Below are 27,093 nucleotides of genomic sequence, written 5' to 3' on the forward strand. Positions count from 1 at the left end.
AAAGCAGTAAATAGTATTAACAACAACACTCACAGTGAAGAGCAGTAAGTAGTATTAACAACAACACTCACAGTGAAGAGCAGTAAGTAACAACAACACTCACAGTGAAGAGCAGTAAGCAGTATTAACAACAACACTCACAGTGAAAAGCAGTAAGCAGTATTAACAACAACACTCACAGTGAAGAGCAGTAAGCAGTATTAACAACAACACTCACAGTGAGACGCAGTAAGTAGTATTAACAACAACACTCACAGTGAAGAGCAGTAAGCCGTATTAACAACAACACTCACAGTGAAGAGCAGTAAGTAGTATTAACAACACTCACAGTGAAGAGCAGTAAGTAGTATTAACAACACTCACAGTGAAGATCAGTAAGCAGTATTAACACCTCTCACAGTGAAGGGCAGTAAGTAGTATTAATAACAACACTCACAGTGAAGAGCAGTAATTAGTATTAACAACAACAACACTCAAAGTGAAGAGCAATAACTAGTATTAACAACAACTTTCACAGTGAAGAGCAGTAAGCAGTATTAACAACAACACTCACAGTGACGAGCAGTAAATAGTATTAACAACAACACTCACAGTGACGAGCAGTAAGTAGTATAAACAACGACTCTCACAGTGACGAGCATTAAGTAGTATTAACAACTCTCACAGTGACGAGCAGTTAGTATAAACAACTCTCACAGTGAAGAGCAGTAAGTAGTATTAACTACTCTCACAGTGACGAGCAGTAAGTAGTATTAACAACAACACTCACAGTGAAGAGCAAAAACTAGTATTAACAACTTTCACAGTGAAGAGCAGTAAGTAATATTAACAACAACACTCACAGTGACGAGCAGTAAGTAGTAATAACAGCAACTCTCATAGTGAAGGGCAGTAAGTAGTATTAACAACAACACTCACAGTGAAGAGCAGTAAGTAGTATTAACAACAACTCTCACAGTGAAGGGCAGCAAGTAGTATTAACAACAACACTCACAGTGAAGAGCAATAACTAGTATTAACAACAACTTTCACAGTGAAGAGCAGTAAGCAGTATTAACAACAACACTCACAGTGACGAGCAGTAAGTAGTATAAACAACAACTCTCACAGTGACGAGCATTAAGTAGTATAAACAACTCTCACAGTGATGCGCAGTAAGTAGTATAAACAACTCTCACAGTGAAGAGCAGTAAGTAGTAGTATAGACAACAACACTCACAGTGACGAGCAGTAAGTAGTAGTATAAACAACAACACTCACAGTGACGAGCAGTAAGTAGTATAAACAATAACTCTCACAGTGACAAGCAGTAAGCAGTATTAAGAACTCACAGTGACGAGCAGTAAGTAGTAATAACAACAACTCTCACAGTGACGAGCAGTAAGTAGTAATAACAACAACTTTCACAGTGAAGAGCAGTAAGTAGTAACAACAACAACTTTCACAGTGAAGAGCAGTAAGTAGTAACAACAACAACTCTCACAGTGAAGAGCAGTAAGTAGTATTAACAACAACTCTCACAGTGACGAGCAGTAAGTAGTATAAACAATAACTCTCACAGTGACAAGCAGTAAGCAATATTAAGAACTCACAGTGACGAGCAGTAAGTAGTAATAACAACAACTCTCACAGTGACGAGCAGTAAGTAGTAATAACAACAACTTTCACAGTGAAGAGCAGTAAGTAGTAACAACAACAACTTTCACAGTGAAGAGCAGTAAGTAGTAACAACAACAACTCTCACAGTGAAGAGCAGTAAGTAGTATTAACAACAACTCTCACAGTGACGAGCAGTAAGTAGTATTAACAGCAACTCTCACAGTGACGAGCAGTAAGTAGTATTAACATCAACTCTCACAGTGAAGAGCAGTAAGTAGTATTAACAACAACTTTCACAGTGCCGAGCAGTAAGTAGTAGTATAAACAACACTCACAGTGAAGATCAGTAAACAGTATTAACACTTCTCACAGTGACAGGCTGTTAGTAGTATTAACAACAACACTGACAGTGAAGAGCAGTAAGTAGTATTAACAACAACACTCACAGTGAAGAGCAGTAAGTAGTATTAAAAACAACAACACTCAAAGTGAAGAGCAATAACTAGTATTAACAACAACTTTCATAATGACGAGCAGTAAGCAGTATTAACAACAACACTCACAGTGAAGAGCAGTAAGTAGTATTAACAACAACTCTCACAGTGACGAGCAATAAATAGCATAAACAACTCTCACAGTGACGATCAGTAAGTAGTATAAACAACTCTTACAGTGAAGAGCAGTAAGTAGTATTAACAACAACAACTCACAGTGACGAGCAGTAAGTAGTAATAACAACAACACTCACAGTAAAGAGCAGTAAGTAGTATAAACAATAACTCTCACAGTGACGAGCAGTAAGTGGTATTAACAACAACAGTCAGTGAAGAGCAGTAAGCAGTATTAAGAACTCACAGTGACGAGCAGTAAGTAGTATTAACAACAACTTTCACAGTGACGAGCAGAAAGTAGTAGTATAAACAACAACACTCACAGTGAAGATCAGTAAACAGTATTAACACTTCTCACAGTGACAGGCTGTTAGTAGTATTAATAACAACACTCACAGTGAAGAGCAGTAAGTAGTATTAACAACAACAACACTCAAAGGGAAGAGCAATAACTAGTATTAACAACAACTTTCACAATGACGAGCAGTAAGCAGTATTAACAACAACACTCACAGTGAAGAGCAGTAAGTAGTATAAACAACAACTCTCACAGTGATGAGCAGTAAGTGGTATTAACAACAACACTCACAGTGAAGAGCAGTAAGTAGTATTAACAACAACAACACTCAAAGGGAAGAGCAATAACTAGTATTAACAACAACTTTCACAATGACGAGCAGTAAGCAGTATTAACAACAACACTCACAGTGAAGAGCAGTAAGTAGTATTAACAACAACAACACTCAAAGTGAAGAGCAAAAACTAGTATTAACAACAACTTTCACAATGACGAGCAGTAAGCAGTATTAACAACAACACTCACAGTGAAGAGCAGTAAGTAGTATTAACAACAACAATACTCACAGTGAAGAGCAGTAAGTAGTATTAACAACAACTCTCACAGTGACGAGCAGTAAGTAGTATAAACATCTCTCACAGTGACGATCAGTAAGTAGTATAAACAACTCTCACAGTGAAGAGCAGTAAGTAGTATTAACAACAACTCACAGTGACGAGCAGTAAGTAGTATAAACAACAACTCTCACAGTGACGAGCAGTAAGTGGTATTAACAACAACACTCACAGTGACGAGCAGTAAGTAGTTTTAACAATAACTCTCACAGTGAAGAGCAGTAAGTAGTATTAACAACAACACTCACAGTGAAGAGCAGTAATTAGTATTAACAACAACAACACTCAAAGTGAAGAGCAATAACTAGTATTAACAACAACTTTCACAGTGAAGAGCAGTAAGCAGTATTAACAACACTCACAGTGACGAGCAGTAAGTAGTATTAACAACACCACTCACAGTGACGAGCAGTAAGTAGTATAAACAACGACTCTCACAGTGACGAGCATTAAGTAGTATTAACAACTCTCACAGTGACGAGCAGTAAGTAGTATTAACAGCAACTCTCACAGTGAAGGGCAGTAAGTAGTATTAACAACAACTCTCACAGTGAAGGGCAGCAAGTAGTATTAACAACAACACTCACAGTGAAGAGCAATAACTAGTATAAACAATAACTCTCACAGTGAAGAGCAGTAAGTAGTATTAAGAACAACTTTCACAGTGAAGAGCAGTAAGTGGTATTAACAACAACACTCACAGTGACGAGCAGTAAGTAGTATAAACAACAACTCTCACAGTGACGAGCATTAAGTAGTATAAACAACTCTCACAGTGACGAGCAGTAAGTAGTATAAACAACTCTCACAGTGAAGAGCAGTAAGTAGTATAAACAACAACTCTCACAGTGACGAGCAGTAAGTAGTATAAACAACAACTCTCACAGTGACGAGCAGTAAGTAGTAGTATAGACAACAACACTCACAGTGACGAGCAGTAAGTAGTAGTATAAACAACAACACTCACAGTGACGAGCAGTAAGTAGTATAAACAATAACTCTCACAGTGACAAGCAGTAAGCAGTATTAAGAACTCACAGTGACGAGCAGTAAGTAGTAATAACAACAACTCTCACAGTGACGAGCAGTAAGTAGTAATAACAACAACTCTCACAGTGAAGAGCAATAACTAGTATTAACAACAACTTTCACAGTGACGAGCTGTAAGTAGTATTAACAACAACTTTCACAGTGAAGAGCAGTAAGTAGTAACAACAACAACTCTCACAGTGAAGAGCAGTAAGTAGTATTAACAACAACTCTCACAGTGACGAGCAGTAAGTAGTATTAACAGCAACTCTCACAGTGACGAGCAGTAAGTAGTATTAACATCAACTCTCACAGTGAAGAGCAGTAAGTAGTATTAACAACAACTTTCACAGTGCCGAGCAGTAAGTAGTAGTATAAACAACACTCACATTGAAGATCAGTAAACAGTATTAACACTTCTCACAGTGACAGGCTGTTAGTAGTATTAAAACCTGTTAGGGCTAGGGGGCAGTATTGACACGGCTGGATAAAAAACATACCCGATTTAATCTGGTTACCACTCCTACCCAGTAACTAGAATATGCATATACCTATTACATATGGATAGAAAACACCCTCAATTTTCTAAAACTGTTTGAATGGTGTCTGTGAGTATAACAGAACTCAAATTGCAGGTCAAAACCTGAGAGATTCCTTTACAGGAAGTGGCCTGTCTGACCATTTCTTGAACTTCTTTTCCATCTCTATCATTTACTAAGGATCTCTGCTCTAACGTGACACTTCCCACGTCGTCCATAGGCGCTCAGAGCCCGGGAAAAAACAGAATGTCGTCATTCCAGCCCCAGGCTGAAACACATTATCGCCTTTCTCAAGTGGCCGATCAAGGGACACTGGGTTTATGCGCGTGACCCCGACCGCCCCCGCCTTTGTGATTTTTTCCTCTGTTTGCCGAAAAGGAGATTCCCTGTCGGAATATTATCGCTTTTCTACGAGAAAAATGGCGTAAAAATTGATTTTAAACAGCGGTTGACATGCTTCGAAGTACGGTAATGGAATATTTAGAATTTTATTGTCACGAATTGCGCCATGCGCGCGACACTTCTTTACCATTTCGGATAGTGTCTGGAACGCACGAACAAAACGCCGCTATTCGGATATAACGATGGATTATTTTGGACCAAACCAACATTTGTTATTGAAGTAGACGTCCTGGGAGTGCATTCTGACGAAGACAACAAAAGGTAATCAAACTTTTATAATAGTAAATATGATTATGGTGAGTGCTAAACTTGCCGGGTGTCTAAATAGCGAGCCCGTGATGCCTGGGCTATGTACTTAGAATATTGCAAAATGTGCTTTCACCAAAAAGCTATTTTAAAATCGGACATATCGAGTGCATAGAGGAGTAATGTATCTATAATTCTTAAAATAATTGTTATGCTTTTTGTGAACGTTTATCGTGAGTAATTTAGTAAAATGTTAGCGAATTCCCCGGAAGTTTGCGGGGGGTATGCTAGTTCTGAACGTCACATGCTAATGTAAAAAGCTGGTTTTTGATATAAATATGAACTTGATTGAACAAAACATGCATGTATTGTATAACATAATGTCCTAGGGTTGTCATCTGATGAAGATCATCAAAGGTGAGTGCTGCATTTAGCTGTCTTCTGGGTTTTGGTGACATTATATGCTGGCTTGAAAAATGGGTGTCTGATTATTTCTGGCTTGGTACTCTGCTGACATAATCTAATGTTTTGCTTTCGTTGTAAAGCCTTTTTGAAATCGGACAGTGTGGTTAGATTAACGAGAGTCTTGTCTTTAAATAGCTGTAAAATAGTCATATGTTTGAGAAATTGAAGTAATAGGATTTTTAAGATTTTGAAAATCGCGCCACAGGCTGCAAGTCGCTGTTACGTAGGTGGGACGCCAGCGTCCCACCTTGCCCATAGAGGTTAACAACAACACTGACAGTGAATAGCAGTAAGTAGTATTAAAAACAACACTCACAGTGAAGAGCAGTAAGTAGTATTAACAACAACAACACTCAAAGTGAAGAGCAATAACTAGTATTAACAACAACTTTCACAATGACGAGCAGTAAGCAGTATTAACAACAACAATACTCACAGTGAAGAGCAGTAAGTAGTATTAACAACAACTCTCACAGTGACGATCAGTAAGTAGTATAAACAACTCTCACAGTGAAGAGCAGTAAGTAGTATTAACAACAACAAATCACAGTGACGAGCAGTAAGTAGTAATAACAACAACACTCACAGTGAAGAGCAGTAAGTAGTATAAACAACAACTGTCACAGTGATGAGCAGTAAGTGGTATTAACAACAACACTCACAGTGAAGAGCAGTAAGTAGTATAAACAATAACTCACAGTGACGAGCAATAAGTGGTATTAACAACAACACTCAGTGAAGAGCAGTAAGCAGTATTAACAACTCACAGTGACGAGCAGTAAGTAGTAATAACAACTCTCACAGTGACGAGCAGTAAGTAGTATTAACAACAACTCTCACAGTGAAGAGCAGTAAGTAGTATTAACAACAACTTTCACAGTGACGAGCAGTAAGTAGTAGTATAAACAACAACACTCATAGTGAAGATCAGTAAACAGTATTAACACTTCTCACAGTGACAGGCTGTTAGTAGTATTAATAACAACACTCACAGTGAAGAGCAGTAAGTAGTATTAACAACAACAACACTCAAAGGGAAGAGCAATAACTAGTATTAACAACAACTTTCACAATGACGAGCAGTAAGCAGTATTAAAAACAACACTCACAGTGAAGAGCAGTAAGTAGTATTAACAACAACAACACTCAAAGTGAAGAGCAATAACTAGTATTAACAACAACTTTCACAATGACGAGCAGTAAGCAGTATTAACAACAACACTCACAGTGAAGAGCAGTAAGTAGTATTAACAACAACAATACTCACAGTGAAGAGCAGTAAGTAGTATTAACAACAACTCTCACAGTGACGAGCAGTAAGTAGTATAAACATCTCTCACAGTGACGATCAGTAAGTAGTATAAACAACTCTCACAGTGAAGAGCAGTAAGTAGTATTAACAACAACTCACAGTGACGAGGAGTAAGTAGTATAAACAACAACTCTCACAGTGACGAGCAGTAAGTAGTTTTAACAATAACTCTCACAGTGAAGAGCAGTAAGCAGTATTAACAACTCACAGTGACGAGCAGTAAGTAGTAATAACAACAACTCTCACAGTGACGAGCAGTAAGTAGTATTAACAACAACTTTCACAGTGACGAGCAGTAAGTAGTATGAACAACAACTCTCACAGTGACGAGCAGTAAGTAGTATTAACAACAACACTCACAGTGACGAGCAGTAAGTAGTATTAACAACAACTTTCACAGTGACGAGCTGTAAGTAGTATTAACAACAACACTCACAGTGACGAGCAGTAAGTAGTTTTAACAACTGTCACAGTGAAGAGCAGTAAGCAGTATTAACAACTCACAGTGACGAGCAGTAAGTAGTAATAACAACAACTCTCACAGTGACGAGCAGTAAGTAGTATTAACAACAACTTTCACAGTGACGAGCAGCAAGTAGTATGAACAACAACTCTCACAGTGACGAGCAGTAAGTAGTATTAACAACAACACTCACAGTGACGAGCAGTAAGTAGTATTAACAACAACTTTCACAGTGACGAGCTGTAAGTAGTATTAACAACAACTTTCACAGTGACGAGCAGTAAGTAGTAATAACAACAACTCTCACAGTGACGAGCAGTAAGTAGTATTAACAACAACTTTCACAGTGACGAGCTGTAAGTAGTATTAACAACAACTTTCACAGTGAAGAGCAGTAAGTAGTATTAACAACAACTCTCACAGTGACGAGCAGTAAGTAGTATAAACATCTCTCACAGTGACGATTAGTAAGTAGTATAAACAACTCTCACAGTGAAGAGCAGTAAGTAGTATTAGCAACAACTCACAGTGACGAGCAGTAAGTAGTATAAACAACAACTCTCACAGTGACGAGCAGTAAGTGGTATTAACAACAACACTCACAGTGACGAGCAGTAAGTAGTTTTAACAATAACTCTCACAGTGAAGAGCAGTAAGCAGTATTAACAACTCACAGTGACGAGCAGTAAGTAGTAATAACAACAACTCTCACAGTGAAGAGCAGTAAGTAGTATTAACAACAACTTTCACAGTGCCGAGCAGTAAGTAGTATAAACAACACTCACAGTGAAGATCAGTAAACAGTATTAACACTTCTCACAGTGACAGGCTGTTAGTAGTATTAACAACAACACTGACAGTGAATAGCAGTAAGTAGTATTAACAACAACACTCACAGTGAAGAGCAGTAAGTAGTATTAACAACAACAACACTCAAAGTGAAGAGCAATAACTAGTATTAACAACAACTTTCACAATGACGAGCAGTAAGCTGTATTAACAACAACAATACTCACAGTGAAGAGCAGTAAGTAGTATAAACAACAACTGTCACAGTGATGAGCAGTAAGTGGTATTAACAACAACACTCACAGTGAAGAGCAGTACGTAGTATAAACAATAACTCTCACAGTGAAGAGCAGTAAGTAGTATTAACAACAACTTTCACAGTGAAGAGCAGTAAGTGGTATTAACAACAACACTCACAGTGACGAGCAGTAAGTAGTATAAACAACAACTCTCACAGTGACGAGCATTAAGTAGTATAAACAACTCTCACAGTGACGAGCAGTAAGTAGTATAAACAACTCTCACAGTGAAGAGCAGTAAGTAGTTTTAACAACAACTCTCACAGTGACGAGCAGAAAGTAGTATAAACAACAACTCTCACAGTGACGAGCAGTAAGTAGTAGTATAGACAACAACACTCACAGTGACGAGCAGTAAGTAGTAGTATAAACAACAACACTCACAGTGACGAGCAGTAAGTAGTATAAACAATAACTCTCACAGTGACAAGCAGTAAGCAGTATTAAGAACTCACAGTGACGAGCAGTAAGTAGTAATAACAACAACTCTCACAGTGACGAGCAGTAAGTAGTAAAAACAACAACTCTCACAGTGACGAGCAGTAAGTAGTAATAACAACAACTCTCACAGTGAAGAGCAATAACTAGTATTAACAACAACTTTCACAATGACGAGCAGTAAGCAGTATTAACAACAACAATACTCACAGTGAAGAGCAGTAAGTAGTATTAACAACAACTCTCACAGTGACGAGCAATAAATAGCATAAACAACTCTCACAGTGACGATCAGTAAGTAGTATAAACAACTCTCACAGTGAAGAGCAGTAAGTAGTATAAACAACAACTCTCACAGTGACGAGCAGTAAGTGGTATTAACAACAACACTCACAGTGACGAGCAGTAAGTAGTTTTAACAATAACTCTCACAGTGAAGAGCAGTAAGCAGTATTAACAACTCACAGTGACGAGCAGTAAGTAGTAATAACAACAACTCTCACAGTGACGAGCAGTAAGTAGTATTAACAACAACTTTCACAGTGACGAGCAGTAAGTAGTATGAACAACAACTCTCACAGTGACGAGCAGTAAGTAGTATTAACAACAACACTCACAGTGACGAGCAGTAAGTAGTATTAACAACAACTTTCACAGTGACGAGCTGTAAGTAGTATTAACAACAACTTTCACAGTGACGAGCAGTAAGTAGTAATAACAACAACTCTCACAGTGACGAGCAGTAAGTAGTATTAACAACAACTTTCACAGTGACGAGCTGTAAGTAGTATTAACAACAACTTTCACAGTGACGAGCAGTAAGTAGTATGAACAGCAACTCTCACAGTGACGAGCAGTAAGTAGTATAAACAACAACTCCCACAGTTAAGAGCAGTAAGTAGTATTAACAACAACACTCACAGTGAAGAGCAGTAAGTAGTATTAACAACACACAGTGAAGAGCAATAACTAGTAATAACAACTTTCACAGTGACGAGCTGTAAGTAGAATTATCAACAACACGCACAGTGAAGAGCAGTAAGTAGTAATAATAACAACTCTCACAGTGAAGAGCAGTAAGTAGTATTAACAACAACAACACTCAAAGTGAAGAGCAATAACTAGTATTAACAACAACTTTCACAATGACGAGCAGTAAGCAGTATTAACAACAACAATACTCACAGTGAAGAGCAGTAAGTAGTATTAACAACAACTCTCACAGTGACGATCAGTAAGTAGTATAAACAACTCTCACAGTGAAGAGCAGTAAGTAGTATTAACAACAACAAATCACAGTGACGAGCAGTAAGTAGTAATAACAACAACACTCACAGTGAAGAGCAGTAAGTAGTATAAACAACAACTGTCACAGTGATGAGCAGTAAGTGGTATTAACAACAACACTCACAGTGAAGAGCAGTAAGTAGTATAAACAATAACTCACAGTGACGAGCAATAAGTGGTATTAACAACAACACTCAGTGAAGAGCAGTAAGCAGTATTAACAACTCACAGTGACGAGCAGTAAGTAGTAATAACAACTCTCACAGTGACGAGCAGTAAGTAGTATTAACAACAACTCTCACAGTGAAGAGCAGTAAGTAGTATTAACAACAACTTTCACAGTGACGAGCAGTAAGTAGTAGTATAAACAACAACACTCATAGTGAAGATCAGTAAACAGTATTAACACTTCTCACAGTGACAGGCTGTTAGTAGTATTAATAACAACACTCACAGTGAAGAGCAGTAAGTAGTATTAACAACAACAACACTCAAAGGGAAGAGCAATAACTAGTATTAACAACAACTTTCACAATGACGAGCAGTAAGCAGTATTAAAAACAACACTCACAGTGAAGAGCAGTAAGTAGTATTAACAACAACAACACTCAAAGTGAAGAGCAATAACTAGTATTAACAACAACTTTCACAATGACGAGCAGTAAGCAGTATTAACAACAACACTCACAGTGAAGAGCAGTAAGTAGTATTAACAACAACAATACTCACAGTGAAGAGCAGTAAGTAGTATTAACAACAACTCTCACAGTGACGAGCAGTAAGTAGTATAAACATCTCTCACAGTGACGATCAGTAAGTAGTATAAACAACTCTCACAGTGAAGAGCAGTAAGTAGTATTAACAACAACTCACAGTGACGAGCAGTAAGTAGTATAAACAACAACTCTCACAGTGACGAGCAGTAAGTAGTTTTAACAATAACTCTCACAGTGAAGAGCAGTAAGCAGTATTAACAACTCACAGTGACGAGCAGTAAGTAGTAATAACAACAACTCTCACAGTGACGAGCAGTAAGTAGTATTAACAACAACTTTCACAGTGACGAGCAGTAAGTAGTATGAACAACAACTCTCACAGTGACGAGCAGTAAGTAGTATTAACAACAACACTCACAGTGACGAGCAGTAAGTAGTATTAACAACAACTTTCACAGTGACGAGCTGTAAGTAGTATTAACAACAACACTCACAGTGACGAGCAGTAAGTAGTTTTAACAACTGTCACAGTGAAGAGCAGTAAGCAGTATTAACAACTCACAGTGACGAGCAGTAAGTAGTAATAACAACAACTCTCACAGTGACGAGCAGTAAGTAGTATTAACAACAACTTTCACAGTGACGAGCAGCAAGTAGTATGAACAACAACTCTCACAGTGACGAGCAGTAAGTAGTATTAACAACAACACTCACAGTGACGAGCAGTAAGTAGTATTAACAACAACTTTCACAGTGACGAGCTGTAAGTAGTATTAACAACAACTTTCACAGTGACGAGCAGTAAGTAGTAATAACAACAACTCTCACAGTGACGAGCAGTAAGTAGTATTAACAACAACTTTCACAGTGACGAGCTGTAAGTAGTATTAACAACAACTTTCACAATGACGAGCAGTAAGCAGTATTAACAACAACACTCACAGTGAAGAGCACTAAGTAGTATTAACAACAACAATACTCACAGTGAAGAGCAGTAAGTAGTATTAACAACAACTCTCACAGTGACGAGCAGTAAGTAGTATAAACATCTCTCACAGTGACGATTAGTAAGTAGTATAAACAACTCTCACAGTGAAGAGCAGTAAGTAGTATTAGCAACAACTCACAGTGACGAGCAGTAAGTAGTATAAACAACAACTCTCACAGTGACGAGCAGTAAGTGGTATTAACAACAACACTCACAGTGACGAGCAGTAAGTAGTTTTAACAATAACTCTCACAGTGAAGAGCAGTAAGCAGTATTAACAACTCACAGTGACGAGCAGTAAGTAGTAATAACAACAACTCTCACAGTGAAGAGCAGTAAGTAGTATTAACAACAACTTTCACAGTGCCGAGCAGTAAGTAGTATAAACAACACTCACAGTGAAGATCAGTAAACAGTATTAACACTTCTCACAGTGACAGGCTGTTAGTAGTATTAACAACAACACTGACATTGAATAGCAGTAAGTAGTATTAACAACAACACTCACAGTGAAGAGCAGTAAGTAGTATTAACAACAACAACACTCAAAGTGAAGAGCAATAACTAGTATTAACAACAACTTTCACAATGACGAGCAGTAAGCTGTATTAACAACAACAATACTCACAGTGAAGAGCAGTAAGTAGTATAAACAACAACTGTCACAGTGATGAGCAGTAAGTGGTATTAACAACAACACTCACAGTGAAGAGCAGTACGTAGTATAAACAATAACTCTCACAGTGAAGAGCAGTAAGTAGTATTAACAACAACTTTCACAGTGAAGAGCAGTAAGTGGTATTAACAACAACACTCACAGTGACGAGCAGTAAGTAGTATAAACAACAACTCTCACAGTGACGAGCATTAAGTAGTATAAACAACTCTCACAGTGACGAGCAGTAAGTAGTATAAACAACTCTCACAGTGAAGAGCAGTAAGTAGTTTTAACAACAACTCTCACAGTGACGAGCAGAAAGTAGTATAAACAACAACTCTCACAGTGACGAGCAGTAAGTAGTAGTATAGACAACAACACTCACAGTGACGAGCAGTAAGTAGTAGTATAAACAACAACACTCACAGTGACGAGCAGTAAGTAGTATAAACAATAACTCTCACAGTGACAAGCAGTAAGCAGTATTAAGAACTCACAGTGACGAGCAGTAAGTAGTAATAACAACAACTCTCACAGTGACGAGCAGTAAGTAGTAAAAACAACAACTCTCACAGTGACGAGCAGTAAGTAGTAATAACAACAACTCTCACAGTGAAGAGCAATAACTAGTATTAACAACAACTTTCACAATGACGAGCAGTAAGCAGTATTAACAACAACAATACTCACAGTGAAGAGCAGTAAGTAGTATTAACAACAACTCTCACAGTGACGAGCAATAAATAGCATAAACAACTCTCACAGTGACGATCAGTAAGTAGTATAAACAACTCTCACAGTGAAGAGCAGTAAGTAGTATAAACAACAACTCTCACAGTGACGAGCAGTAAGTGGTATTAACAACAACACTCACAGTGACGAGCAGTAAGTAGTTTTAACAATAACTCTCACAGTGAAGAGCAGTAAGCAGTATTAACAACTCACAGTGACGAGCAGTAAGTAGTAATAACAACAACTCTCACAGTGACGAGCAGTAAGTAGTATTAACAACAACTTTCACAGTGACGAGCAGTAAGTAGTATGAACAACAACTCTCACAGTGACGAGCAGTAAGTAGTATTAACAACAACACTCACAGTGACGAGCAGTAAGTAGTATTAACAACAACTTTCACAGTGACGAGCTGTAAGTAGTATTAACAACAACTTTCACAGTGACGAGCAGTAAGTAGTAATAACAACAACTCTCACAGTGACGAGCAGTAAGTAGTATTAACAACAACTTTCACAGTGACGAGCTGTAAGTAGTATTAACAACAACTTTCACAGTGACGAGCAGTAAGTAGTATGAACAGCAACTCTCACAGTGACGAGCAGTAAGTAGTATAAACAACAACTCCCACAGTTAAGAGCAGTAAGTAGTATTAACAACAACACTCACAGTGAAGAGCAGTAAGTAGTATTAACAACACACAGTGAAGAGCAATAACTAGTAATAACAACTTTCACAGTGACGAGCTGTAAGTAGAATTATCAACAACACGCACAGTGAAGAGCAGTAAGTAGTAATAACAACAACTCTCACAGTGAAGAGCAGTAAGTAGTATTAACAACACACATTGAAGAGCAATAACTAGTAATAACAACTTTCACAGTGACGAGCTGTATGTAGAATTATCAACAACACGCACAGTGAAGAGCAGTAAGTAGTATTAACAACATCACTCACAGTGACGAGCAGTAAGTAGTATTAACAACACTCACAGTGACGAGCAGTAAGTAGTATAAACAACAACTCTCCAAGTACAGAACAGTGAAGACTAGAGAGGACAATCGTAAAAGCCACATTAGCACTGATTGATCCACAACTGCCTAATCCTCGTCTCATCTAATGCCCATACAGTAAATACATCCCATAATCCATGCTGTCTCTTAGCAGCAACATTTATTCTGCTCTGAAATAATAATTATTTTTAACTCATGTGAATTGGTTTTTAAGAGAGAGAGGGTAAAATACAGTGAGATATCAGACCTTCATAGAAGCCGTCATCATCCATGGTCCCGTACACGTAGAGGTACTTCCCTGCCACCAGGGGGAGCTCTGCCTCAGGATGCTCATTGGGCCCATTACAGGGGTTATAACTGGGGGAAAGAAAGTGTAGAGTACAATAGAATCAAGCTGATGAACTCGCTGCTTTGCTCCTCTGAACCCAACAGAAGTGGAAATGTGCCCAATTATCTCAGGCTAGATGATGAATTCAGGTTCAAAAAGGTTCAAAACCTAGGATCAAAATGAGACAATTATCAAACACAATATTAGGAACTGTGTATGGACAATTAGCTTCTGTCAAAACTTGATGACATTGTAATGGGAAAGCACAGTAGCCTAGCTAAATAGTATCCGAGCAATTCCAAACAAATCCAAGCAAGGTTACATTTTTGCCACAAACACTGCAGTAGCAGTACCCTTATGTAACTCTGTGATAGGGGAATTGCTGAGTGCTGCAATAAAAAACTAATATAAAATATAAAATTTTCCAACAGGCTAAATTTTCCAACAGGCTAAATGACATAGAAAAAAAACAGTGCGGGTGGACAGCACTGGGTTCCATTCATGTATTTGCCTTTGTTCTAGGGGATTCCAATTATTTCAGCTGACAGTTCATTTTATTTGGTGAGAGCATAGCACTGCATCATTATTAAGAGGTGAGTTCAAACCTCAGTGGGACAATGTGGGTGGAAAACACTTCTGAAAAGTGCTGTGCAGGGATGCATTTTTAATATAACACTGTAGTGTAAGGCATCTCAAAGCTGCTCACTCCTCTCACCTGTACCGGGCGATGCACAGACGGACCTTGCCTGTGAACCTCTTCTTGGTCCTAGTCATTGAGCTTAGTTCTTTGTCCATCTGATGAGAGAGAACAAACCTTGAGAGATGTAACAACCAAATTACATTTATTTTTGTTTTCATGGTGGACATTTCTATGGTGGAAATCAGTGGGATGGTAGCAGAGCCTATAAACTTATCCTATACACACTTGGTAAACCTGCCAAACCTCCCAGCAGAGGAGAGTAAAAGGAAACAGATAGGCCTTTTCACACCCCATCCTTTCTGCCTCACTGTGTTTCCTCAGTCCTACATCTCCACCTGAGTGGGACTTCAGCTTAGACTTACAAAACAGGAAGCAATTTTGCAATCATGTAATAAATGCTGTAATTATGTAACAGTGTAATTAATGCTTTACCATTTTCTGAGGAGTTTTTTGAAAGGGCAATCAAGCTATTTAGGTCCATCTTCATTAGGCTTATACAATCAGGGCTAGAGTGGAGGGAGGCAGGGAGGGAGGGAGGGAGGGAGGGAGGGAGGGAGGGAGGGAGGGAGGGAGGGAGGGAGAAACCTAGTAGGACTCACCTCAGTGAGGAGGGCACGTTGAGAGCTGCCAGCCCGGCTGCTGCTGCGGGTGAGGAATGTTGGCTTTACAGACACGAGCTCCGGCTTGTCCCCACAGATCTGGAGCGGTCGGATGAACTCAGAAATCACAGATCTGCTCAGCGGACTCTCATTGCCTGCGGGCAAAACAAAGGAAGAGCTAAGATCTGAAATATGACTGTGCCTGCTGAAATCATATTTCTATCTGTGCGTAACACTAATGTCCAAAATGAAGTGCAATATATCACATTCTATTATTTATCCATTTCATCATGTGATCGTCATTCATCGTTATTATCACCATTCATCACCATCATCTTCATCATCCTCCATACCTCATTTGATTAGATACCATTAAAAGTAATACATAACATTGTAAGAACCAACAGCACAAACAACAGATGGATACAACTCATTAACAATTAGGAAAATAAGAATCCTAATTGCATTAGTGTTAAAAAACATACATATCCTTATGTAATCAGAAGGAGAGTTAGATTCCAGGCACAGGCCCAATGTAAACGTCAGTATTATTGGCATGTATTTATTTATTTATTTAAGTCAACAACAAGAATGTGCCAAGCAGTGGTAAAGGCTATGTCATACAGTACCCTGATTGATTATTTCATTAGGCTACTTGCTCTATGTTGAGCCACGTACGTCACAAGCGCTGCTTTCCAGATCTCCAATTTCAGGAGCAGCTGCACGTTTGTCTTTCCATCCTCATAATACTGAATTGTTCATTTCAAATGTATTTTGGCATCATTTTGCTCGACTAAAGCTTTCCACCGCTTCCACTGTCTGATTTAACAGTTCAAACGTCCACATACAGCTCACAGGTGACTGAAATAACATTATTATGAATATTCTTGTCTGAGCTATGGTCTACGGCGTACATAATATACACAGACAAGCTAAAACAAAGCTCTTCTGCGATTCCTCTAACCTTTCCCTGTGGGGGCGGCCAGCCCGTTGAAGAGCTGGGAGAGGGATTTGTTTGGCGATCCAGGGGATTCACACACAGTTAAGGGATCGGTGCCACTGCCAAGGGTATCAAACTTTCCAGTCTGTAGCCGGAACTTCTCCAGCTCTTTGGACAGGAGGTTGAACTGCTCACTTTGTGTCCGACATTTTTCCTCCAGCTCTCGGACTTTGGCCTGGCGACAGATAGCGAGTGAGAGAGAACGACAGAGAGAGGGAGAAAGGAAGGAAGAAGTAGAGAGACAAAAGAGAAGAAAGTAACAGAAGGAAATAAAGTGAAAGAAAGAGAAAATCTGAAACCCAAAACTGTATACTTGTATAAATACACACACAAAATTAGTTAGGATGAGATATTGGACTTTAAATTACAGAGAAAAGGGAGTTGACACCTTAAATTTCCTATCAGGTAAAATACAGTCCAGTCATAAACACCTAAACTAGTCACAGTACGCAGATCACATGCAGGACTACAGTTAATGCACATTATTCTATAGAGCAGCCTCTTGTTAAGAGGAAGTATGCATACCAAAAACTGCACTGTGTTCAAAGCGCGGGGAATGCTCCTCAACTTCATTGCACAGAGATAGTAAAATAAAGGCAAGAGTCATCATCATGAGTTACGAAGCCGACAAAAGAGGGGCAACAGCAATTAAAACATCATAGAACCATGCAATCAAATCCTTGGCTTTCTACAGTGAAATACTGTCTGTTCTCCACACTGGCCCATTGATAGGAGACTACGGTACAGTGGGAGAATAGGCAGGCCTAGCAGAAACCCCAGGGGTGCCCAGCTCAAGATCTTTCCTTGGGCAGGAGTAAGTGTTGAGTGGTAAGCATCAAATGGAGACAGACAACCCCTCTTCACATAAACCCAAATCAGCCCCTTCATCAGACCACCCTGAGAGCATTGCTGAAGCTACCATGTCATTTGCTGCACACTTTCCCCAAAGCACAGTGATGCCTAATGTCTGTGGCGTTTTATTCAGCTGAATGACTTTCATGCAGACAAGTTATTGTTTGTCAGCACGTGAACATGCTGTTAGAGTAGGAGTAGCACTTGCAATCACTGCATATGATTCAATGGGTTGATGCATTAACACAGAGGGTGGTTAGCCTTTCACCATCTTAAAGCGCTCCCCTGGGTGTATGACCAGTCCTGTAGTAGCCTTGTGAAACATGCTGCCCTGCATGCAACTCCAACCAGAATGAACGGTTACAATGTCCTCATAGCATCAATTGTTTCCATTGTGCCAGCATCTAAACACAATTCCTCAGACATTAGAATGATGCCCTAACTAAAATGGAGGCATAACTCAAATTAGAGATGATGAGAGCGATTTTCTGATGGCCTCTCCTATGTCCCAGTCAGGCCTTCTGTCTTGTTGTGTCCTGTCCTGTGACAACCCCTTCCCCAGTGACTGTCCAGTAAGCAGAGCGGGCTCTGAGCCTAGTGGAGTGTGGATGCCTGCACATGCATTGATGACAAGCTGAATGGAGGATGCGAGTGTGAACCATCATTGTATGGACAGGACAGCCTTGCTTTTGGAAAGCACACATTCAACAACTGAAACATGTTTCTGTCTGCACAGATACAACAATACAACTATGCATCTTTTTGTAAATAATAATTTGTTCTTAATTGACTTGCCGGGTTAAATAAACATTAAATAAAAATAAAATGAACAGCAGCTAGCTACAAAAACAAAACCTTAGCAATTAATTAATGAGAGGCCATTGTTTCACCTCAGTATATGACATTGTTCAGCTCTTGAATCTTATGTTTCAAAATGAAAATACAGGGCATTTGGAAAGTAATCAGACCACTTGACAATTTACAAATGTTGTTACGTCACAACCTTATTCTAAAATGGATTAAATAGTTTTCAATCAATCAATCTACACACAATACCACATAACGACGAAGCAAAAACAGGTTTTTAGAAATGTTTGCAAGTTTCTTAAAAAAAATACAAATGAAATATCACATTTACATAAGTATTCACACCTCTTCTTGGGTATGACGCTACAAGCTTGGCACACATGTATTCGGGGAGTTTCTCCCATTCTTCTCTGCAGATCCTCTCAAGCTCTGTCAGGTTGGATGGGGAGCATTACTGCACAGCTATTTTCAGGTCTCTTCAGAGATGTTCGGGCCACTCAAGGACATTCAGAGACTTGTCCCGAAGCCACTCCTGCATTGTCTTGGCTGTGTGCTTAGGGTCGTTGTCCTGTTGGAAGGTGAACCTTTTCCCCAGTCTGAGATCCTGAGCACTCTGGAGCAGGTTTTCATCAAGGATCTCTCTGTACTTTGTTCCGTCCATCTTTCCCTCGATCCTGACTAGTCTCTCAGTCCCTGCCGCTGAAAAACATCCCCATAGCATGATGCTGCCACCACCATGCTTCACCGTAGGGATGGTGCCAGGTTTCCTCCAGACGTGACGCTTGGTATTCAGGCTAAAGAGTTCAATCTGGGTTTCATCAGACCAGAGAATCTTGTTTCTCATGGTCTGAGAGTCCTTTAGGTGCCTTTTGGCAAACTCCAAGCGGGCTGTCATGTGCCTTTTACTGAGGAGTGGCTTCCGTCTGGTCAATCTACCATAAAGGCCTGATTGGTGGAGTGCTGCAGAGATGGTTGTCCTTCGGAAGGTTCTCCCATCTCCACATTGGAACTCTGGAGCTCTATCAGAGTGACCATCGGGTTCTTGGTCACCTCCTGACCATGGCCCTTCTCCCCCGATTGCTCAGTCTGCCCGGGCGGCCAGCTCTAGGAAGAGTCTTGGTGGTTCCAAACTTCTTCCATTTAAGAATGATGGAGGCCACTGTGTTCTTGGGGACCTTCAATGCTGCTGACATTTTTAGGTACCCTTCCCCAGATCTGTGCCTCGACACAATCCTGTCTCAGAGCTCTACGGACAATTCCTTCAACCTCATGGCTTGGTTTTTGCTCTGACATGCACTGTCAACTGTGGAACCTTATACAGACAGGTGTGTGACATTCCAAATCATGTCCAATCAATTGAATTTACCACAGGTGGACTCCAATCAAGTTGTAGAAACAGCTCAAGGATGATCAATGGAAACAGGATGCACCTGAGCTCAATTTCGAGTCTCATAGCAAAGGGACTGAATACTTATGTAAATAAGCTATTTATGTTTTTTATTTTTTACAAATTTGCTAAAATTGTGTAGATTCGTGAGGACGTTTTTTATTTAATCCATTTCAGAATAAGGCTGTAATGTAACAAAATGTGGAAAAAGTCAAGGGGTCTGAATACTTTCCGAATGCACCGTAAATCTAACGCAATATCTCCCGTCAAAATCAGATTATGAAAATGACCTCTTGATGGACTGCCACTTTGGTGTGGTGTATGCTTAAAATGTGACTATCAATTGAATCCCCAAAACAGTGCCCTTCCAATTCTGAAATGTAATTCCATCTTGATTTACTTTGAAAGAGCCAAAAACTAGAGGGATATATCCCTGATGTATATTGTATTGTACAGGCAGAGATGGAAATATCAAGTAAATAAAAACTATTCTGAAATACCTGCATGCTGTCCAAGTGGTTCTGTATATGCATAAAACACACACCAATAACACAGTGAAAAAAAGATGTAGGAAAGAAATTAAGCACAATATGAACAGTCATACACATGAACATATGAACAGTCATACACACCTTGAAATCAAAACAGAAGATTTTCTGTGGCACTCATGCTAAATTATTTGTTAATAATAAACAACCACACATTTTAAATAATATAATGATCAATAACGATGTATGTCGATATAATACTGTTTGTATATACTGGATACACATTTACAAAAACACAATAGCTAATGTGTCATATCAAAAGCACTCTTCCATTCTTATTTCTGCACTGCTAGTTACAGTTTAGACTTTAAAAATCATCAAAATAAAGTCATCATGGGCAAGAATCTATTATTTCATTTGGCCTTAGTCTTTATGCATGCCACATTCACAACCTTCAACAGAGTGCACAGGGTCTCACAGGCAGAGCCAGTAGAAAATGACCCTGGGCTCACACATGTCCGACTGGCAGGCTGAGCCGTACACACACACACACTCCAAAAGCAGACACACACGCACACACAACATGGCCAGCCAACCTCCTGTCACCCCCCCCCCCCCCCCCCCCCCCCCCAGTGCTCAGACACTCACCTCTAACAGATGGACGGCTCCCTCATGCTCCTTCTTAGCCTCAACCTGAGCCTGTAAAACATAACATCTGTGTTACATTCAAAACACATACAACCCATTACCTCAACAATTGGACAACTGGACCATTGGGAACAGGCTGGACAGCACGCAAAAAACACTCAACAAAATGCTATGTTTGAGCTGTTATGAAGGCCATCTATGAAAACAATAGTGTGTAAACATTCAAACAATTAATAATGTATCTTCAATATACTTCTCTCTTGAAACTAGATTGCGGGGCTCTTCTAGAAGATTCATCTTTGTTTGATATAAACCCACTGTAGTGTATAATAAACATAAAATAATGCATGCTAGTTTACTTCATATGACTGGGAACATCTGTTGAGAAAACTAACGTTCCACATGAATAGGAGAACATCTGCAGACTTTCCAATTTCATGAATCCACTTCGGAGGCAATTCATTGTAGAGAATGCAGAAAGCAGCCAGTGTCTCTATAGAAAGATAACACTGTAATGAGCTCCTTTTGCTAATGAGAGAAAACAGAGCGTATTTATGGCCAACTCTAAAATAAGTAGCACAGGCAGTGAGTGAGAGAGAGTTAAACGGAGAGAGAGAGTGTGAGAGAGAGAGCAAGAGAGGCTGATGATTCCAGATGAGGTGTTGCTTGACATCAGCTCCTCTCATCAGAGGCGGCAGGGACTACGTCAAATCATCCGGACCAGCCTTTTAGCAAGCCAACAAAAAACGTCAAGTCTGATCCAACTTTAAAGTTTTATTGTGCTAATCTGCCCCCTGTAGCAGGGTAAGAGCTTGTTACTGAGTTACTTGGTTCCAGCACTCTCTCTCTCTCTCTCTCTCTCTCTCTCTCGCCCCACAGCCTGGGGGCTGGCAGACAGACAGACAGACAGACAGCTGAAGGATTTAAGAGGATACGGCGAAGCTGTAGCAGTGCTCAACACAAAGCTCTTTGACCTCTGACCCAGCACTGGTCTGGGCTAACAAGAGTGATGGCCCTCCCTGTGCAGCTAGCGCTGGCATGGTGAACTTACCTGCTGCAGAAGGTCAATCTCCTGCTGCTTTGCATTGAGTACAGCCAAGGCTTGTTCATGCTCCAACTCTAGCTGCTGCCTCCGCTCTGCAGCCTCACGCATATGCTGTCCTCAGAGGGCGGGGGGAGGTGGGAGACAGAAGGAGGGTGGTTTGGGGCATAGAGAGGGCTGCTGTTAGTAGAACTAAAAACTCCTGACCTCAGGCTACCACAAGTCACCACTCATCTGTCCTCAACAAACTGCTGGCTTATATGTTACAAATACTGAGCTTGATAACACTTATTGGACCTCCAAGTCTTACACACTTTTGACAGAGGTTATGTCAAAACACCAATGTGACCAATGTCAATGACCAATGTCAATGACCAATGTCAATGACTAATGTCAATTTACAGTTTGTATCAAATTATCTAAATTAGAGAGATCCCCCAAAGCCTGGATCTTAACTTCAAAATCCATACTAGAAGGAATGTTTGAACATGTTTGGATGAGAACTGGAGAAGCTTTGCTGTGCATGATCAACCAATCATCAATCAACTGTTCTCAGTTTGCTGCACCCTTTGGGTAACAATACCTGTGTGTGATGTCTCACTACAGAAGAGCTGTCCTAAGCAATGATGTGTTTGCATGATCAATACAGGGTTTTTAGTTACATCAAAAGGGTGCGCAAACTCCAAGGTGTGCTCACTTGTACGTGGTCATCATTAACAACAAAATAAGTCATACAAAACAAAGGCTAAATGCAAGGCCTTCCTCAACCATTATATCAAAGTGTCATCTAGTCATCTTATTGCTTTCGTTTAAATGGTAAGAATCAGAAAACATTTTCATTACATTTTCATGCCGTCCAATATACATCTATCCCCTGTGTTATTTCATGTCATGAAGCCTGTGGGTGATATTGTCATCATGAACAGTGATACCCAACCCCAGCTCTCCCCTCTCCCACCCCTTCCACATATTCACTGAACTCATAGACGCGCCTCATCATGCACAACCACATTCCACAGCGCGCTGGATTGGTCCAAGCCAGGTGCCCATTCCTCCTGGACTGGTCTTAGCCAGGTGCCCATTCATACTGGACTGGTCCAAGCCAGGTGCCCATTCATACTGGACTGGTCTTAGCCAGGTGCCCATTCATACTGGACTGGTCTTAGCCAGGTGCCCATTCATACTGGACTGGTCCAAGCCAGGTGCCCATTCATACTGGATTGGTCTTAGCCAGGTGCCCATTCATACTGGATTGGTCTTAGCCAGGTGCCCATTCCTCCTGGACTGGTCTTAACCAGGTGCCCATTACTACTGGACTGGTCCAAGCCAGGTGCCCATTCATACTGGACTGGTCTTAGCCAGGTGTCCATTCATACTGGATTGGTCTTAGCCAGGTGCCCATTCATACTGGATTGGTCTTAGCCAGGTGCCCATTCATACTGGACTGGTCTTAGCCAGGTGCCCATTCATACTGGACTGGTCCAAGCCAGGTGTCCATTCATACTGGACTGGTCTTAGCCAAGTGCCCATTCCTCCTGGACTGGTCTTAGCCAGGTGCCCATTCATACTGGATTGGTCTTAGCCAGGTGCCCATTCCTCCTGGACTGGTCCAAGCCAGGTGCCCATTCATACTGGACTGGTCTTAGCCAGGTGCCCATTCATACTGGACTGGTCTTAGCCAGGTGCCCATTCATACTGAATTGGTCTTAGCCAGGTGCCCATTCATACTGGATTGGTCTTAGCCAGGTGCCCATTCATACTGGACTGGTCTTAGCCAGGTGCCCATTCATACTGGACTGGTCTTAGCCAAGTGCCCACTCCTCCTGGACTGGTCTTAGCCAGGTGCCCATTCATACTGGACTGGTCTTAGCCAAGTGCCCGTTCCTCCTGGACTGGTCTTAGCCAGGTGCCCATTCATACTGGACTGGTCTTAGCCAAGTACCCATTCCTCCTGGACTGGTCGAAGCCAGGTGCCCATTCATACTGGACTGGTCTTAGCCAGGTGCCCATTCGTACTGGACTGGTCTTAGCCAAGTACCCATTCCTCCTGGACTGGTCGAAGCCAGGTGCCCATTCATACTGGACTGGTCTTAGCCAGGTGCCCATTCCTCCTGGACTGGTCTTAGCCAGGTGCCCATTCGTACTGGACTGGTCTTAGCCAAGTACCCATTCCTCCTGGACTGGTCGAAGCCAGGTGTCCATTCATACTGGACTGGTCTTAGCCAGGTGCCCGTTCCTCCTGGACTGGTCGAAGCCAGGTGTCCATTCATACTGGACTGGTCCAAGCCAGGTGCCCATTCATACTGGACTGGTCTTAGCCAAGTACCCATTCCTCCTGGACTGGTCGAAGCCAGGTGTCCATTCATACTGGACTGGTCTTAGCCAGGTGCCCGTTCCTCCTGGACTGGTCGAAGCCAGGTGTCCATTCATACTGGACTGGTCCAAGCCAGGTGCCCATTCATACTGGACTGGTCTTGCCAGGTGCCCATTCCTCCTGGACTGGTCTTAGTCAGGTGCCCATTCGTACTGGACTGGTCTTAGCCAGGTGCCCATTCATACTGGACTGGTCCTAGCCAGGTGCCCATTCCTACTGGACTGGTCCTAGCCAGGTGCCCATTCGTACTGGACTGGTCTTAGCCAGGTGCCCATTCCTACTGGACTGGTCCTAGCCAGGTGCCCATTCCTACTGGACTGGTCCTAGCCAGGTGGCCTTTCGTGTCATAGGAAAGCAGCCCATACAAATAGGGAGAGCTAGCATGGCCAGTGGGGTAAAGAAAAGCATTCAAAATGGGGCTAGAGTGGGCTGCTCCCCATGCAAATGGACATAGCAGTGATACCTGATCAATCTAGTGGGGGAGAGAGGGGGTGGAGGGGTAGGGGATGGAGGGGTAGGTGGTAGGATGGGGTAGGGGATGGAGGGGTAGGGGATGGAGGGGTAAGCGTGGGGAGGACAGACTGCTCCAAGCTTCCTAGTCTTTCACAGCTTCTGGTCAAGCTTCCTCCCACATCGGCACTGGAAGGCAACAGACAGGTCAGTGATATTAGAGAATGAGAGAGAGAGAGAGAGAGGAGAGGGAGAGAGATAGATAGAGAGGGGTGAGGGAAGGGTAGAGGCTGGCATAGGGTCAGGCTCTGTAAAACAACCTGAGCTAGGGATATGATTCTTATTAATCACAGACATACAGTAGACATACAGTAGACATACAGTAGAGATGCAGTAGACATACAGTAGACATACAGTTGACATACAGTAGAGATACAGTAGAGATGCAGTAGAGATACAGTAGAGATGCAGTAGAGATGCAGTAGACATACAGTAGAGATACAGTAGACATACAGTAGCGATACAGTAGATATAAAATACGGTTCTCTACAGTGCGTCTCCAGACTCTCACCTTTAGCACCTGCTCTAGGTTCTCCAGTTTGCCTTGGAGCTGGGTCTTCTCCCGCAGGGCTGAATCTCTCTCCTGAGTCACAGCACCGAGGGTCTCTTTGAGCTGCTCATACTCTGACTTCACCTGCACACACAGAGCACAACACAGGTGTTTATCAAAAACGACTGATTTCAGCACTCAAAGAATAGCCCGCAATTACACAGAACATTTTTCTGAATGGCTGACTGGCTGGCTGGCTGGCTGACTGGCTGGCTGGCTGACTGGCTGCCTGACTGGCTGCTGGCTGGCTGACTGGCTGGCTGGCTGGCTGGCTGGCTGGCTGGCTGGCTGGCTGGCTGGCTGGCTGACTGGATAATGACAGCTACAGTATAATAATGGTGGACTAACAGAACATGTTTTCACTGTCATAGATGTGTATTGTAGCATGAAACTGGGTCTGGGATCAACTACTGTATACATTTGTAATTCTTCGTTCTTGTTCAAAAAGGAAACCTGAACAGAGTTAAGCGAATGAAGCTGTATTTTGTAATGTACTACTATAGCTACTGCTACTGTAAAATACAATTAGAAATAGGAAGGCTGCCATGTAATCACACCATTTATACTATGACTCACACAGGGAGGAAGGAGGCTGTTACACCAACAACACACAGAACTACTTCAGAGTCAGTGGTCCATCTCCACAGTGGTGGTGGGGTGGGGTGGGGTGGGGGGCGGGGGGGATCTGTCTGTAGTGTGATGTGTCTGTTGTGTCTCAGCTAAGTTGGCCGGATAGGACTGAACAGTATGGTGGGAGTGCAGATGGGAGGTGCCGTTATATTACCTCCGCCCCTTCTCACTAGTCTTCTCGTCACTCTAAGAGACGATGATAAGGAACACAAAGGTGCAGGCGAGGCGATGGAAGGTCTAATATCCGCCCATGCACCCTGTAGAGTGCTTCCCTCATATCCGCCTCAGTGATAACTCTGACGGATGGCTGTCTTGTCTGAGAGCCTAGTGTCCTGATAAGACATTAATAACCAGTATCCCCTCCTCAACTCCCTCCACACGCAACAGCTACCTGACAATCAACTCCTGCAGGAAATTGCCTTAGTGTCGATACAGAGGACTTACGATGATTGATACAGAGGACCCCTGTCTTGGTGTTATCAGCTGGGCAGGAAGGAAGGTCTGAGGTGTGAGGAGCTCACAGGAAGTGCTCTAATACGATCAGAGGCTCAGGGTTCTAGCCATGTTACAGATGAGACTGGAGACACTAGCAGCTTCAACATCAGCACTACGCTTAAGGAAAATAAACACATTCATTTATATAACAGGAGAGAGAGAGGCCAGGGCAGCTCTGGCAGTAT

At 41.3% G+C, this 27,093-nt stretch overlaps 1 protein-coding gene across 1 annotated transcript in view; it reads right to left on the bottom strand.

Moving 5' to 3' along the window:
* The window catches only part of LOC106585527 (RIMS-binding protein 2), a 56,108-nt gene extending 30,246 nt beyond the window's left edge, over positions 1-25,862 (bottom strand). Inside the window, exons 1-7 of the mRNA XM_082968595.1 lie at positions 25,745-25,862; positions 22,359-22,463; positions 21,308-21,358; positions 17,090-17,300; positions 16,126-16,280; positions 15,542-15,621; positions 14,746-14,855 (exon numbers count right to left, since the gene is read on the bottom strand). Of these exons, the coding sequence (XP_082824721.1) occupies positions 14,746-14,855; positions 15,542-15,621; positions 16,126-16,280; positions 17,090-17,300; positions 21,308-21,358; positions 22,359-22,460 (709 nt within the window). The 5' untranslated portion in view covers positions 22,461-22,463; positions 25,745-25,862. The remainder of the gene's footprint in view (positions 1-14,745; positions 14,856-15,541; positions 15,622-16,125; positions 16,281-17,089; positions 17,301-21,307; positions 21,359-22,358; positions 22,464-25,744) is intronic.
* Positions 25,863-27,093: the final 1,231 nt, after the last annotated feature.

This window comes from Salmo salar, chromosome 24 (assembly GCF_965601325.2).
Source record: "Salmo salar chromosome 24, fSalSal1, whole genome shotgun sequence".
In the NCBI taxonomy this organism is placed as follows: Eukaryota; Metazoa; Chordata; class Actinopteri; order Salmoniformes; family Salmonidae; genus Salmo; species Salmo salar.